General features: G+C 51.0%; 5 protein-coding genes across 5 annotated transcripts; 3 read left to right on the top strand and 2 right to left on the bottom strand.

The window, feature by feature from the left end:
• Positions 1 to 862: 862 nt before the first annotated feature.
• NECHADRAFT_84476 (uncharacterized protein) lies at positions 863 to 1688 on the top strand (the record flags this gene model as incomplete). Its single annotated transcript, XM_003043842.1, has 3 exons — positions 863 to 1083; positions 1142 to 1328; positions 1380 to 1688. 3 exons carry the CDS (start codon positions 863 to 865, stop codon positions 1686 to 1688), a joined length of 717 nt encoding a protein of 238 aa, XP_003043888.1.
• A 1835-nt stretch (positions 1689 to 3523) lies between these two features.
• On the bottom strand, positions 3524 to 4216 carry NECHADRAFT_48384 (uncharacterized protein; the record flags this gene model as incomplete). Its single annotated transcript, XM_003043710.1, has 1 exon — positions 3524 to 4216. The coding sequence occupies one exon, from the start codon at positions 4214 to 4216 to the stop codon at positions 3524 to 3526; it is 693 nt and encodes a 230-aa protein (XP_003043756.1).
• A 1033-nt stretch (positions 4217 to 5249) lies between these two features.
• Positions 5250 to 5671, top strand: NECHADRAFT_48278 (uncharacterized protein; the record flags this gene model as incomplete). The annotated part of the gene is made up of 3 exons (XM_003043841.1): positions 5250 to 5293; positions 5341 to 5443; positions 5492 to 5671. 3 exons carry the CDS (start codon positions 5250 to 5252, stop codon positions 5669 to 5671), a joined length of 327 nt encoding a protein of 108 aa, XP_003043887.1.
• Positions 5672 to 5939: 268 nt separating this feature from the next.
• NECHADRAFT_48219 (uncharacterized protein) lies at positions 5940 to 8867 on the bottom strand (the record flags this gene model as incomplete). Its single annotated transcript, XM_003043709.1, has 2 exons — positions 5940 to 7505; positions 7683 to 8867. The coding sequence occupies 2 exons, from the start codon at positions 8865 to 8867 to the stop codon at positions 5940 to 5942; spliced, it is 2751 nt and encodes a 916-aa protein (XP_003043755.1).
• Positions 8868 to 11908: 3041 nt separating this feature from the next.
• Positions 11909 to 15708, top strand: NECHADRAFT_48223 (uncharacterized protein; the record flags this gene model as incomplete). Its single annotated transcript, XM_003043840.1, has 5 exons — positions 11909 to 12226; positions 12275 to 12325; positions 12375 to 12525; positions 12574 to 14984; positions 15034 to 15708. 5 exons carry the CDS (start codon positions 11909 to 11911, stop codon positions 15706 to 15708), a joined length of 3606 nt encoding a protein of 1201 aa, XP_003043886.1.
• Between the last annotated feature and the right edge of the window lie 342 nt (positions 15709 to 16050).

Raw genomic sequence — 16050 nt, 5'->3', positions numbered from 1 at the left:
ATTTACCGGCCTCGGCACCCCTTGAGGTGCCGCGGTAAGTCCCCCAACAGCACGGGACGAACGGTTAACCCGTTACGCCACTGGCGATAAGGTCTCTTCGAATTGAGGTTTAAATATCTAGGTGCAATGGGATTGTTTGGATGCTGGGAAAAGTGATTGAGATTGCAGAGTTGACTGGTGAATGCTGATACGCTTCAAGTCTGGGTGGGTGGAGATGACCAAGTGGACGATCATGGTGATCATTGGCTGGGTGGACCTGCGGGACCGGGGGCAGGTACCCGCCCACATCGCCTGAGGCACCCCCATCCTAAGAGTTTAACAACTTATAAGTCCTTCGAGTTGCTAATGTTGAGTTGACAACTATCTTCTTCGAGTTCTTGTGTATCCTGGCTGTCCCCACGCGAAAGGAGAGGCGGGGAATGGCGCTGGACTGTCGCGACGACAGCCTGAGCCGAGAAAGAATAACAACGATCCATCCTGGACGATGTTGACGACAGGTGACATCTGCTACAATGCACCACGATCACAGTACCTACATTTGTAAAGATTCCTATCGCTGAAATCCTCTGATTCTTCAAATTCATTGTTGTGGCAATCTTGGGTTAGAACTGAAAGATGTCGCAACTCTTTGACGATCATGACCTCGGTGGCTGCGATGGCTTACTATGGCTTACTTTAGGCGATCGCATTCCCACCCGGGCCAGTGGAGTTATTTAAAAGTCCGCCAGCAACTCCTCAAAACTCCGCTCCTTCAGCTGTCTCCTGATTCTCGGCAATCAATCCTGATCAGATATAAATACGTACCTTGGTCTTGAATTATTATCTCGTTCGGTTCAGATCCATCATTGTTCCATTGCTCACCATGAAGGTCCTTATTGTCGGTGCGAGTGGCATGATTGGAGGCGAAGCCCTGCTTCAGTGCCTCGCAAACCCTCAAATCTCCAGTGTCGTCGCCTTTGTCCGTCGAGAACTTCCCTCCGACGTGTCAAACAACCCAAAACTCAAGTCTGTAATAATCAAAGACTTTTCAAAATGGCCCGAAGACCTATTACTCGCACACGCGGACGCCGTTGGCATGATTTGGTACGTTATTAAAAGACAGGACACCCTTTCCAGTCACATATCCACTGACACGCTACAGGGCCATGGGATCATATGGCGGTGATGTTCAAGCCGACCTGGAGTACCCATTTGCGTTTCAAGAAGCCATGGTGCGAGTATTGAAGCCCACTGGCCGCCCGTTCAACTACGTCCAACTGAGTGGCAAGTTTGTCCGTCAAGACCAAGAGACAAACCTATGGTGGGGAAGCGTGCCGCGAAAGATCAAGGTATAACTCAACCGATGGCTTTGTTTGCAAAGGTATCTAACAACAGTGTAGGGAAAGCTTGAAACTAAAACCCTCGAGCTTGCCGAGAGCCATCCCGATGTATGGAAGGCTTTCGTCCTGAAGCCCGGAGGTGTAGTACCCAAGACCATGTTCGGCAGCGGATTTCTCGGTATTGTGACATCTTTGGGGGCAGTCATGGGAGAGAATTGGTCCGTCCACATTGAAGAGTTGGGCGCTTTCATGATGTACCTGGCACTTGATGGCCAGGGAGAGGAGCCACTTCTGCTCAACGATCGAATTGTGAGACGAGGCAGAGAACTGTTGGAGCTACAGAAGAAGTCCCAGTTATCTGCGAACTAGTAGACTTGATCCATCATGGCTGTTATGCCATGCAAACCTTGCAGCTCGTCCTCGACTGCCGCTGCACCGACTTCGCCCGCCCATACAAAACAACACCTATGAGGAATAATCTCGTTTTTAACATTTTATAATAAATAATAGCAATACAATTCACACATCACAGAAGAAAATACGTGATCTAGTGCTCGGGCTTATCCCCGTGCTGGCCTACAATCTCCATGGTCCTTGGAAAAGAACCGACTGCTATGATCTGATCACGGTCCACCATCACCCAAACTAGTGTGCTTCACTGGGTAGGAACTCAAACGCCAGCCTCATATGCATCTAGATTTCCCAAAAGTCCAAAGCTTGCCAAGTGGCAGTGATGAACCTGAGATACTGAAGATGATATAGACTTTAAGGAGTGAATGGTTCAACTGCGTCACCGCAGGTGTCTTGTTTAACTGGCCAAGAAAAAACCAAGGAAATTGGGTGCGCCGCAACAACCCGTTCCTTGGGTTCTCGGGTAAGGTTTACGATAACGCAACTGGACTGTACAACGCGGCCTAACAGCCCATAGGCAACTACACTGGGTCAAAGTCGGTAATGAGCAAGGAGAGTCGCTAGCACTCAAGGTCAAAGCATGCCATGCCAAGTATGATACTAACGACCCCACGATTTGCAAGGGCGGCACTGATCGTAGTGTCTAGCTAAATGCTAAATGGGGCGATTAACGAGGGCGCCCTGACCAGCGCGGCACGGATGGCCTGAACATATTTTTGCTCGCTTACTCCGTAGTTTGCATAAATATAGAATAAGATTTGCACCCTTGATCTAAATTACCCCCCGGTCTCAATGAATACCCCTGGTCCAGGGCAGGTGGTCCAGCACAGCCGGCAGCAAATCATAGTACAACGGGTGTGTCTGTGCCTCTGAGCGCCTTGTGACAGTGCAGCCGAGGTAAAGTTTAGGTTCTCTAGGCTGTGCGTTGTGGGAACATAGACAGCTTGTAGACTCGTGAATAAGCTCATACCACCCCTACACCATGCACGGCAACGCCGTAATTGACGAGTTGAACAACCCGAAGTCCCATCTACAGGCAACCTGTGTGAATTTACAGGTTGGCAGGAAAATAATCAAGCTTGAAACCGAGTCGCTAAATTTCTAAGCTTGAGATAGGGTAAGTGGTTTACCTTGCCTGGATGGTGTATGAAGGCTTTTCTATGCTAAACCGTTGCTAATAACCTCCCTCTCACCTTTGACCGCCTTTTCTCTTTATGAACCACAATTTCTTGCCGTGGTCATCACACAATCATGTTGTGTAATAAGCTGCGTCATTGGTCTAGGGGTTAGGATTCAACTCTTCCATTAGAGAGAAGTTGAGGCTCGGATTCGAATTCCGGATGACGCAAAAGCTGTTCTTTTTGCTCTTTCAAGCCTTTGCGCCAATTCCAAGGCATGGCAGGCATTCTATTTTTACCCTGGGTTTGCCTGTCAGACATGTAAACTTGTCTGCCTCTTGCATGTCTCCCAAGTTGTGATATCAAGGCGGTGAGTCACTGGGCCTTGGCCGAGGAAACCTCTCAGTATTATGCTTCACAACTACATTGTTTCCATTTAGCACTGCAAGAAACGGGGAAATCGGAAGAAATCCTTCTTTATATGGAACCGTTCTAATTCCTTATTGAATGTTCATGCCATGCAACCCACAAAACGAAAATCGCAAGTCCACCTCTATTCAACTGCACACACTATAATACATCTAGTATTAATATCCCTCCTGCACAACTCTGCATAATTTGAAACCCCCAACTATCCAACCCGTAACGTTACCCACAAAAGACCTGCACAGCCGCTTACTTGTGGCTACCCTCACCGTTGCAGTAGGGGATAGGGTACTCGGTGCTGTTGCAAAGGCGGATGAGACCCTTGACCCACTGGAGGTTACCGTAGCTCTGGCTCTCATAGGTATCGGAGACAAAGCCAGTCTTCTTCCAGTCGTCGGTGCAGCCGTCGAGGTAGTTGCCCTCAACACGGCGAACGTAAGGCTGGCTGACAATGACACCGTGCTGACCAGCAGGGACCTCGAAAGTGAGAGACTGGTCCTGGCTGGTGCTCCAGCTCTCGGAGTAGTCGACGGAGAGCGACATTCCGAGGATACCCTCGAGAGCGCTGACGGAGAAGGAAGTGCCCACAGAGATAGAGTTTGACAGGGAGTAGCCGGAAGAAACGGTGACGGAGGCTTTGCCACCGGTGCTGCTGACGACAGGCGAGATGGCAATGTCCCAGTTGAGGAACTCCTTGTCAGAAGTGACCTGCACCTCGCTCGACTTCTCACAGGCACGGCGGCGGAGCTTGGAGGAGCCCTTGGCGGGAGCGGGAGCGACAGGCTTGTTCTCGAGAGCGTTGAACTCGGCAGTCTTCATGACCTGGGAAGAGCCATCGTGGCCGAGGACAATGACCTCATCGGGAGAGAGGCTTCGCTTGGTGACAGCGGCGTTGGAGGCCGAGACGAGGCCGAGAAGAGTGAGAGCAACAGAGGGAAGCATTTTGATGGTTGTTGGATAATGTAGATAAAGAATGTAATGTGAAGACAATGTCTCTGATCAAAGAGTGAATGTGTATGAATTGCACGTCAACGAGCGTAGTAAAAGAACGAAGCTTAAAGAGTGTGAGTGGGTTGGTGAGCGTTGTGTCAACTCAACTTCAGACGCCGGTGTCCCAGTTCCTTTTATCATTCAAGACAAGACGAACATGTCCAACAATAGACATCTAAGCCCCCCTCAAGTTGTCGGAGGTATCGGCCTCCCCGTTGATAGTCAGTAGCATGCAAACGTCCCCATGCAAACTCAAAGATAGAGTTCCGGTAGTAGTTCGGGGATGAAAGGGATGACGGAACCCCATTTACAATGTCAACGTCTTGTAACGCTCTGCCCAGCAAGGCGACCACTCATGTCTCTGCATTCCGTCACCGAGATTCTCTGTCCCACACGGACAAAACTTGTCCGGGTTTCAAATCGACAAGGATGGTATGCCTCAAAAGGTCGATTTAAAGTTCAAGACCCCTGTAGACGGGTTTATGCGACGATGACTATCACCGGAATCGCCGTTGGAGCCAAGATCAGATGATTAATGGGAATGTGGGATGCGAATTTCCCAGATTGGAGGATAATGTGACGGTGTCGGAAAAGTCCGTTGCTGTATTCGTCGATTGTCTAGTTTCAGAGGTTCGTATTCATCTAGACGTCGCTGATGCGTGCGTCATCATGGTGTTTCAGGCGCGTGGGTTCAGTAAAGTTCAAGATGGGGGGTGGTCTTGGCGTTAATAGGTTGTATTATAGGAGAGATAGTGATGAGAGAGAAAAGGGAAGGAGGCTTTTGGTGTGATATAAGTTGGTTGTCTTCTGCTCGTTGTGGTGTTGTTGTTCTCCAAGACACTCATTAATATTGTGCTTACAACTACCAACTCTCATTCATTCATTCATTCATTCATTCATTCATTCATTCATTCGTTATCAGTCACTCGTTTAGACTATCAATCGTTGCTCTCAGTTCATCAACACAAGATACACTTCATTCAAGATGCTGGCCAAGACTCTTAGCGTTTTCCTCTTCCTCACTCTGGCGTAAGGACACTCCATCGCGTACAACAACCATATACTGACTTCTATAGTGCGGCTGACCTGCACGACTCGTGCACTTGCCACAACGGCGACAGCTACAACTGGCGCATCACCACCAACGCTTGCACTGACTACAACGACTCTAAGTTCGAGGTACGTCAAAATCTTTCACCCTTCTGAACCTAGCTAACGTACCTTTAGTGGGGTGGTGCCGCTTACGACACTCCCTCTGGACGATGCACCCAGATCACCGCCGAGGACAAGATCGCCGGCAAGGAGTGGGAGGCCGCCTGCAAGAAGATTGCCCAGAGCGGTTTCCAGTGCGCTGATGGCGTTGGAACTTGCTACGCCGACCCTGATGATGTCCGTGGCCGATGCTAAGCGTCTTGACCCAAATGTTGAGGATACTGTTAAGAGCGGTGCATCTTGATAATTGGTTCTCAAGTTGAAGAGGGGGTGGTTAGAAGAGGGGTGCTGCTTGAGGCGGCACGAGAGCATGTATAAACATTTTCGATTTATTGCACAATCTGATAGAAACTATGGAAGAAAATCCGTGACAGGACCAGCCTTAAACGTGAACAACAAATCCAAACTAAAAGAATGTCCAAAAGTACCAATCTCCTAATTGACCAGGCGTTGGGTAGAGTGTCTACCACTTGACACGCTTGTTCCTAAACACACTGACCATGCCCATGGGCAAAAGCCCCGAATCGACAATGTTCAGCTCCCCAAAGCGGTCAACAATCTCTGGCCCGTACACCATGGCCACCCACCTCCAATACGGCTCCATACCATGCCAGCTACGAATCTTGGACATGCTACTGACATTATCAAGAGCCAAGCACACCTTTCCGTCATCCTTGTCTATGCTCTTCTCCTCGGGACGCGTCATCAACCGACGGAACACGCTACGCAGCTTCTGGCTCCTGCGGTAGTGGTTGAACTCAAAGTCTTCTCTGTAGCGGATGTACTCGTCGAACGGCATAAAGTTCTCTTGGTCGTGTTCGGACTTTGGTTTCCAGTCTGGGTCGTCGAGGGAGTAGCGTTCGTTGTTGATGCTTCCGTTGAGGAAGGCTTTCTCGGCACGTTTGTAGGATTCGACTTCTGCTTCTTCAAAGGCGATGATGGGTTCCAAGGGAGACTTGTACACCTGTTCGCGGATCTGTAGGAGTGAAACGAATGGGGACTGTAGGTCCAGACCTCCGAGGTCGACAGGGAAGTAGAGGAACCCGTCAGGAATGTTTTCGATGCCGAAGCGTCGGCTCATCTCCTTCTTCAGATACTCAGCAACACTGGTCACCTTTTCCTCGCCGTCTCCCGACAGCTTAGAAAAGACCTGCCGCTGGATGCGCTCATGAGTAGAGAGCATGTTGTCCACGTGCTCTTGGCCGAAGCAGTTCGCTGCCTTGCCAAAGTTTGACGTGAAAAACGTGGCAGCGTACGAGTTCCAAGTCTGGATGAAGGCGAGGATGCTCTTGCGCTTATCGTGAAGCTGCTTATGAAGCTCATCAATGTGCGAGTCCACCATCTTCTGGTCAATCTCGAACCTTCCAGTCTGCGGCGAGAGACGGAGGAAGCCCCAGCGAATCTCGCCTTCGGGGAGGGACTCATCGATGGAAAGCGTCATATCACGGTCCTTGGCAACTCGGATGGTACCGCTCTTTTTAGTGTTGATCTCTGTGCTCGTGATGGTCTTGAACTCGTCCAGGACTTCCCATGTCTTGACGGCCATCTTGTGATCATGGGTCCAGAACCAAACGTCGTCTTTGACCCTCCAGAGTCTGTTTCCAGAAGTAGACTGGTTGACAGCAAAGTCAAGACAGAACAGAACCGTCTCGCCAAAGACATCGCTGAGCACATGCGAAGTCGGTGCTCCTCGGCGTCGCTGGCGTGGGGTTGCATTCTCGTCATCGACAAACTTCAGAGGAGCTTCGAGGAATCTTTTGAAGAAGCCAAGCCACTTCTCGGACACACCAAAGTACTCGAGGATGGTGCACACGGTCTGGTGCGGAAGGAGGGAGTTCCAGTTGTCAAAGACGGAATGAAAGGCTGTCAGCTCACCGTACAGCTGGGTGTTGATGTTGATCTCCGTCGACAACAGATGCAAGAGATCTTGCTTGAGAGTCATTGGGTTTCTCTCTCCCAGTGGCTCGTCGTCCTCATCGTCCTCATCATCATCATAACTGTCATCCTCATCCTCATCATCGTCGTCGTCCTCCTCCATGAATGAAGCCACCCGAATCCCACCAGTCGATGGCGCCGATTTGCGGCAAGCCTTACTAGCCAACTTTCGATGTCGCATGGCACCCCCTGGTCCCAAACCCTTTCCCCTTCTCTTAAGACTGACAGCCGAAAAGCTCTCGTACTCCGCCTCCTCTTCACCCTCTGCAACCTCCGTACCCTGCTCCAAGTTATCCATGAGCTGAGTCATGAAGAACTTGGAGTTGTAAATCTTGGTCCTGGCAGACTGCAGTGAGGGAGAATCCGACAGAGGTCCGAGGTAGTAACCGAGTCTCCGTTTGTCGATCTTGGGGATATCGGCACGCGTAGACTTCCAGGCATCCTCGCAGTCACGAAAGTCCTGAAAGACACCTTTGAAAAAGACACTCCACTTGACACCGATGTACTGGAGGAAAATGGCGTTGAGAAGATCCTCCTGAAGGTGGACGTTGTAAACACCGCTGATCTTTCGTCTCATCTCGAGTGGAACCGCGTCAGAGCTCCAGTTCCACGAACCCAGGGCACTGATGCGCATATCAAGGACATCAGCAATCTCCTTGAGGATGACATGGTTGCCCTGAAAGTCTCTGAGAACCTCTCGCTTCTCGTCGGAGAGAAGATCAGACGACAGGAGTCCTCTGATGACCCATCCCAAGGTCTGCACGCTGAACTGGTTGGGGGTCGACAACTGCGCCTCGAACGCATACACAGCCCTGCGGAGTTTCTTCAGGGCGCTGGCAACGTATTTTTTGTGTTTGTTGTCAACGCCAAAAAGGTGATCCAGGTACTGCTTCAGTGCAGTCTCGTCAACATCAGCAGCCTCAAACGCCACGCCCTCCCATTTCATCCTAGACTCCAATTTGGCGGCGCTACCAACATCCTCAAAGGGTTCACCCATCTCGACATCATCACCAGCACCCTCCTCTTCTTTATCACCCGACAGCCACTCAGTGACAAGCTGTGCGTATAAAGCAGCGTACTGAAATTGAAGGGACTGCATGTCCAAGTGACGAAGGAGGGACTTCTGCCAGGCATCCAACATCTTTGAGGAGACTGACGGGTCACATTTCGCTTGGTCGAGAAAGCGATCGAGGTTCTTGAGCTCAATCTCCAGTGCTCCATGCCCCGTCTGCTCGGTCATGACCTTGCCGGTCTTGTCGAGCTTGATGTCGAAGCACTTCTTGACGCCATCACTCAAGGTGATGACACGCTTGACGGCATCATCCTCGGTCTGGATAGAGGCAAGTATGGAAGACTTTGCTTCCTCAAAGCGAGAACGTCTCTTGGAGAGTTCATCAAGCTTGGTGTTGGTGATCTCCTGTAGAGTGGCAGAGAAGACACTGCCTGAAGAAACCATGATGTGTATGTAAGAGTATGTATAGTCTTGATAAGGGGTGGGGGGCTTGTCACTCGATGGTGAGATGTATGTGATGAAAGAAAAGAAGAAGGAGAAGAAAAAGAGGGGAGGAGAAGGGAGGAGGAGGAGCAATTTATATCAGGGAGTGCTCGATGAGAACTAGCGTCCTCAGGCCACAGCCCGTATTGGGAGTGCCAACCTCGAGCCAGCCAATGATATGAGGGTCAGCCAGGGTGGGCGTCTGCCTGAATCCAGCCAGGACGTCATAATGGCTTCCTTCTATAACTTGGGGCTATAATTCGGTGAAAGGATCATAAAGGACCTCAAATTTGGGCTAAAAGTGATTTATTGGACTATAGGTAGTTGTTTTCAGCAGGAGATCCAAGACATGACGTTCATGTAAGTCGTTGTGAAAAGCGGGTCGACCTTGACTTATACCACCTCCCCTGACCTCACCTTGGTCTCAATGCTGGAGCCTCGGGATAGATGAGAACAATTTTGTTGTAGAAGTGAACCTCTCAGGGAGTTTCAATGCTTTTGATTGATCTAGTGATGATATTACCGGCAGAGTTACTGGTTGGGGGATTCAACTCTCAGGGGTTGACTTGACGACCTGCCCGCCCGTCCCCGTGAAGGATTTGTACTTTGCGGCACTTCTTACGTGTCGCCAGGAGATGACTCACCACGAGATCTACGAGTTTTCTGAGAGCTTCACTCATCGCAAACGACATTGATTAGTGAAAAACCTTGCGTTGCTAGCTGTCCACGCCTACCTCACTGGCGTTGCCCTCATCCCCCTCAACCCTCTCCCTCGTTCTTATCCTCTCCACAAGAATCAACAGTCATGACCTGGTCGCTCTCCAAGAGCATCACGTACGTCTTGATAGCATCTTGGGCTTGGCATAGTTGGCCTCACCCTTGCCGCCCCTGTCTTGACCACCCTAATGTCCCCTTTCCGTCTCTCAGGCTCCTAATCCAAGCCGTTGGACCCACCACTTACCTACGCAGACTCTGCAGAACCGATCGCTTTGAGACTTCCCTTTAATGCTGGATCAGGACTCGTTACGTCCTGTCCCCTACGAATCGAAAGGGGGTTGAAAAGCTACCCTTTGGAAAATGATGATGAGAAACCCGTTTCTCTAGGCGTGGACAGCACCTCATCGTCCTTTCTCGGGTACTGGCGCGGCGCTCGGAATCTCCAAGCCCTGTGTTTGAGAGAGTTGCTGGTCTGGAACGATGAGGCCTCCTATATCTAGTGTGTGCCATACGAAAAAGGAACAGAGATAAGATCAAGGTAGAGGTTGAAATTCAACAGTGGATGATGACGAAGTTCCGTCATCAGCACAAATCGCTGGAGAAGGCTTAACCGGTTGAACTTACCAAGTATCGGCTCTGCCTATATACCAAACCACTCAAGCTCAAGGTCATGAAGTAGGTAGGCCATGCTGCAGGATCGCCATAACTGGAGATAGAGGGCTCCGTTGAATCGGGCCCAGCTATGAAATGGCGCAAGTGATCTCAAAATACTTTGATCTCAGGCGCTCTCAGATTGAAAAGTTCGAACAGGCTGGATGCTGCTATAGCGGCCCCGAGAGGAATCAAGCTTGAGGGGTGTGAGGGCAAATCATGCCTGGGATCATGGCGATGAGGAGCAGTCTGGTAGCAGCGGTCATGGCTTTAAGGAACATATAAATATGTTTTTTGGAGATATGGATGAGATCTCTAGCAAACCTTCTATTCATCCACTAGCGAAGGCGGGACTTTGAATCGAGATTCCTGGTGGAACAGGGAGAATGCCTTTCGGAGATGGCGAGGAGGAGCAAGACTGCCAAGAAGACAACTAAAATCACGAAGATGACAGAGATGCAGATAATGAGACTGGTCCTACCAACTATACGTCTTTACACATCTCTCTGACGAGCACCATCTCGCGTCAAATGTGGTGTGATAGTGACAGTGTCAGATCTGACAACGAGCCCGAGTCTACCGCCATGGATGAGATACTGAAAAATGGTTATCCGACTATCGACGGCTGGTCATCTCCTCCATCCACCCATCTACAATAAGGCCCATATTTGCTTCTGTTTCGCCTTCAGATGAAGCAGCAGACTCTTCAACTCTCAGCCCATCATGCCCCCAACACACGCCCCAGCCATCTATCTAGTCTCTTTAGACCTTGGCTAGTTCTATCGACAAGATGTGTTCTGTTTGACATCTCTTGACTGCCGCTCGGAACACTTTCCGCGTCTCTATCCAAGCCAAGTTCTCAGACTGGGGCCAATTTTCTGTCTCTTTTTTCACAACAGCCGACGAAGAAATAAGGACTATTGAGACAGGCAAGAAAGGCAAAGCCATCTTCAAAACTTAAGGAGAAAAGCGAGGAGAGAGAGGTTATCAGCACGGTGGTCATCTCACCCGAGGACAACCTCGCCAACAAGGTACAGCAACCCCTGCCTCAGCCCCCCACATGTGGTGCAGTTTGAGTGTGGGGGCGCCCAAAGGAGGACATGACAGTGATCGGGACAAGTTTATCGGAATACGAAACTCATTACGTCAAGTCTAAGACGTTGCCAAAATGAATCACCGGCTCGCGATCTTCTTGCAATGAAACCGAAGATAATGAGCCCATGATAGATGCCGTGGGTGATGTTACAGTGCGTCACGGGGAAATAATCTTGAAGTACCGAAATGTGGGTCCCGTCGGCAGTAGCGTTGTTTCCCCAGCACCAGAGGCAGGTGCTTAACGCGAGAACTTGCCTGACGGGACGCGCCCGCACGCGCTTGGACCTTTCCGCGACGCGACTGCCAATCTCCATTTCGCCAGGGCAGGCGATAAAGGATCAACCATGTCGAGTCTGTGATCTCCCATCTTTAACTATCACCAACTCTTGTTTCTCCTATTGTTGATACCAATTGCGTGTCCTCGACAGTTTCAAGTTCATCCCGTCTCAATCCGTACCGTTGTCCCGTGAATCACGGCTGCGGACACCAGCTACAATATTCACGACCCGCATAGCAAGGTGCTGTCTCGTCCGTTCGCCATGGCTCCAACAACGGCCAAAACGCCCTCCAGGGCGACCAAGCCAGCTGCACCCTCATCCTCAGCCAAGCAGCGTTCCATTGTCTCCTTCTTCCAAAAAGCTCCGCCCTCGAGCCCCGCCCCGGCATCATCGCCCCTCAGCAAAAACACTCCCGCCAACAAGCAATCGTTGTGCCTCCGAGAAACCACCAAGGCCAACTCTCTGCCCAAGCCAACTCCCAAGTCAACTCCCAAGACCTCAAACAAGCTGTCGACTCCCGTCCCTAGCAGTGACGCTATCGAGCCCCCGAGTTCGCAAGAGAACGAGTCAACAGTCAAGGTACGCCAACCTACTCCTCATCGCCACCACATCTGCTGAACATACAAGAAACCCAAGTCCACAATGAACGACGCTCTCCCAAGCAGCCCTACTCGCAAGGTACTATCTCTCGCCCCCTCTCCCCTCTCCTCTCCGCTGACCCACCCAGGTCAAAAAGGTCGTTAGCTACGCCGAGTCCTCCGATGACGAGCCCTTCACGTTTGGTGCTTCTAGTACCCGCCGGCGACCAAGAGCACGCCCATCCGTCAAGGATGAAGATGACTACGATGAGGAAGAAGTTGAGCAAGCAGAAGATACCGGTATGCACTACTCTCAGCCGCCTTTCGACAAAAGACTCACCACCATAGACACCATGGATGACTTTATCGCATCCGACTCAGACGAAGATGTATCTCGACCCAAGAAGCGGAAGCGATCCTCGAAGCCAGCTGCTCCGCGAAAACGATCCAACATGTCATCACCCGTCCCCGCACCCGATATCGATATCAAGGATAGTATCCTCGAGGATGACGAGATGATGGAAGACATCCTAGAAGGTGAAGGTTCCACAGCATCTCAATGGAACTACGACCCAAAGTCATCAGAGAAGCACCCCGTTATGAAGCCAGCAGAGCGGGCCGCAAAGGATCCCAAGTACAAGGAGAAGGCCCATGTCAAGGAGCCCGAGCAGCGATATCCTTGGCTTGCTAAGATCATGGACAAGGAGAGACGCACCCCCGACAACCCAGAGTACGACAAGAGAACCATTTATATCCCTCCCGCTGCCTGGAAGAAGTTTTCCCCTTTCGAGACCCAGTACTGGGAGATCAAGCAGAACCTCTGGGACACGATTGTCTTTTTCAAGAAGGGCAAGTTTTACGAGCTCTACGAGAACGATGCCACTGTGGGACATCAAGAGTTTGACTTTAAGATGACTGATCGCGTCAACATGCGCATGGTTGGAGTCCCAGAGAGCTCCCTTGACTACTGGGTCAACCAGTTCATCGCCAAGCAGTACAAGGTGGCTCGTGTTGACCAGATGGAGACCAACCTCGGCAAGGAAATGCGTGAACGACAAGACAAGAGTGGCAAGAAGGCAGACAAGATCATCACGCGTGAGTTGGCGTGTGTCTTGACTGCTGGAACACTCGTCGATGGCGGCATGCTGCAAGACGACATGGCTTCATACTGCGTGGCCATCAAGGAATCTGTTGTGGACGACCTTCCTGCCTTTGGTATCGCCTTTGCCGACACTGCTACCGGCCGATTCTATCTGTCTAGCTTTGTGGACGATGTGGATCTGACCAAGTTTGAGACTCTGATCGCTCAAACTGGTCCTCGAGAGCTTGTTCTGGAAAAGTCGAAACTCTCAACCAAGGCACTGCGTATCCTCAAGAACAACACCAGCCCCACGACCATCTGGACTCACCTCAAGCCTGATACCGAGTTCTGGGATGCAGACACGACTCGCCGCGAGCTTGGTTGCGGAAAGTACTTCAAGGTTAAAGACATTGATGATGAGGTTTGGCCCGAGGCTCTCCAACAGTTCCGAGATGATGATATTGTCATGTCAGCCGTCGGAGCACTGGTTTCCTATCTGCGCTTCCTCAAGCTGGAGAGGCCCCTACTCTCCCAGGGCAACTTTGAGCGTTACAACCCCATCCAGAAGAACGGAACTCTGGTCCTGGATGGACAGACGCTCATCAACCTGGAAGTGTTTTCCAACTCGGTCAATGGCGGCACCGAAGGTACCCTGTTCAGCCTGCTTAACAAGTGTATAACACCCTTTGGAAAGCGCCTCTTCCGATCATGGGTTGCCCACCCTCTCTGCAATATCGACCGGATCAACGAGCGTCTGGATGCCGTCGAGATGCTGAACGCCGACCAGGGTGTTCGCGAGGATTTTGCTTCACAGCTTGTCAAGATGCCTGACTTGGAGCGACTCATCTCGCGAATCCACGCTGGAGCGTGCAAACCCGAAGATTTTGTGAAAGTTCTGGAAGGCTTTGAGCAGATAGAGTACACTATGAGCCTTCTTGGAGCCTTCAAGGGCGGCAATGGCCTTGTCGACCGCCTCATCTCTTCGATGCCGAACCTTGAGGAGCCTCTCAGCTTCTGGAGATCGGCATTTGACCGTCGCAAGGCTCGTGATGACAAGCTTCTCATTCCCGAGCGTGGTATTGAGGAAGACTTTGACGAGAGTGCGGATCGGATTGAAGAAATCAAGCAGCAGCTGGACGAGCTGCTCGCTGAGAAGAAGAAGGAGTTCAAGTGCAAGCTCCTCAACTACAGGGATGTTGGCAAGGAGATCTACCAGCTGGAGGCACCAAAGAGTGTCAAAGTTCCATCCAACTGGCGTCAAATGTCGGCCACCAAGGACGTCAAGCGCTATTACTTCCCCCAGCTGTCTCAGCTCGTCCGGGAGTTGCAAGAAGCTGAAGAGACACACTCGCAACTTGTACGCGACGTCGCCTCTCGGTTCTTCAAGAAGTTCGATGTCGACTACGAGACGTGGCTGCAGGCCATCAAGATCATCTCGCAGCTGGACTGCCTGGTCAGCTTGGCCAAGGCTTCGGCCTCGCTTGGCCACCCCAGCTGTCGCCCACAGCTTGTTGACCAGGAACGAAGCACCGTGGACTTCCAGGAGCTTCGACATCCTTGCATGATGAACACGGTAGATGACTTTATTCCCAACGACATCAAGCTCGGTGGCGAGCAAGCCAACATCAACCTGCTGACGGGTGCCAACGCCGCCGGCAAGTCTACTGTCCTCCGCATGGTAAGTTCCATTCTTGATGATACTCTGAAACATGACTAACAATATCTAGTCCTGCATCGCAGTCATCATGGCCCAGATCGGGTGCTTCGTGCCAGCCACGTCTGCCCGCTTGACCCCTGTTGACCGAATCATGTCACGTCTTGGAGCCAACGACAACATTTTTGCTGCCCAGTCAACATTCTTTGTTGAGTTGTCCGAGACAAAGAAGATCCTTTCCGAAGCTACTCCCCGTTCGTTGGTTATTCTAGATGAGCTCGGCCGTGGAACAAGTTCATATGACGGTGTTGCTGTTGCTCAGGCTGTTCTTCACCACGTCGCTACTCACATTGGCTGTGTGGGCTTCTTTGCCACGCACTATCACTCGCTGGCGACCGAGTTTGAGAATCACCCCGAGATTCGAGCACGAAGAATGCAGATTCATGTCGATGACGAGGAACGACGTGTCACGTTCCTGTACAAGTTGGAGGACGGTGTTGCCGAGGGCAGCTTCGGTATGCACTGCGCCGCCATGTGTGGCATCTCATCGAGAGTCATTGACAGAGCTGAGGTGGCTGCCAAGGAGTGGGAGCACACCAGTCGACTCAAGGACAGCCTGGAAAAGGCTAAGACGGGATGTTATATCCCATTGGGTATCCTCAGTGATGTGGGCTCCTTGCTGGGCGACAAGGGCGAGATGGGAGAAGGTGGTGTGGATGTTCTTTTGAAGGCTATCGAGGCGTTGTAAGAGGGATATACATGATGTGATTAATGGGCAAATCCGAGGGAATGGATGGACATGGAATGGGTGGAACAAGATGTTCCACAGGGTATGGTAAATGGGGATATATCAGGCGTGTTGGGCGTCTGTAGATGCAAGACTGGGTGACTTTATTCTGATAGAGTGCCTGGGACATGGGCGTTTAAATGGTAGTGACCGATTAATGGCAAGATTCGTATGAGATGGCATCCGGTTCTCACGTCAGACATCATCGACTCGGCTCATGGTGATTCACAAAGTGCCTAGGTAAGAAAGAATGATTGTTGCCATCGTGACAAGTCAAATATCAGCAATACCGCAAGATCTCTA

Source organism: Fusarium vanettenii, assembly GCF_000151355.1.
Source record: "Fusarium vanettenii 77-13-4 chromosome 9 genomic scaffold NECHAsca_27_chr9_1_0, whole genome shotgun sequence".
NCBI lineage: Eukaryota > Fungi > Ascomycota > Sordariomycetes > Hypocreales > Nectriaceae > Fusarium > Fusarium vanettenii.
The sequence above is the reverse complement of the archived record's forward strand: the minus strand, read 5'-3'. Positions and strand labels throughout refer to the sequence as shown.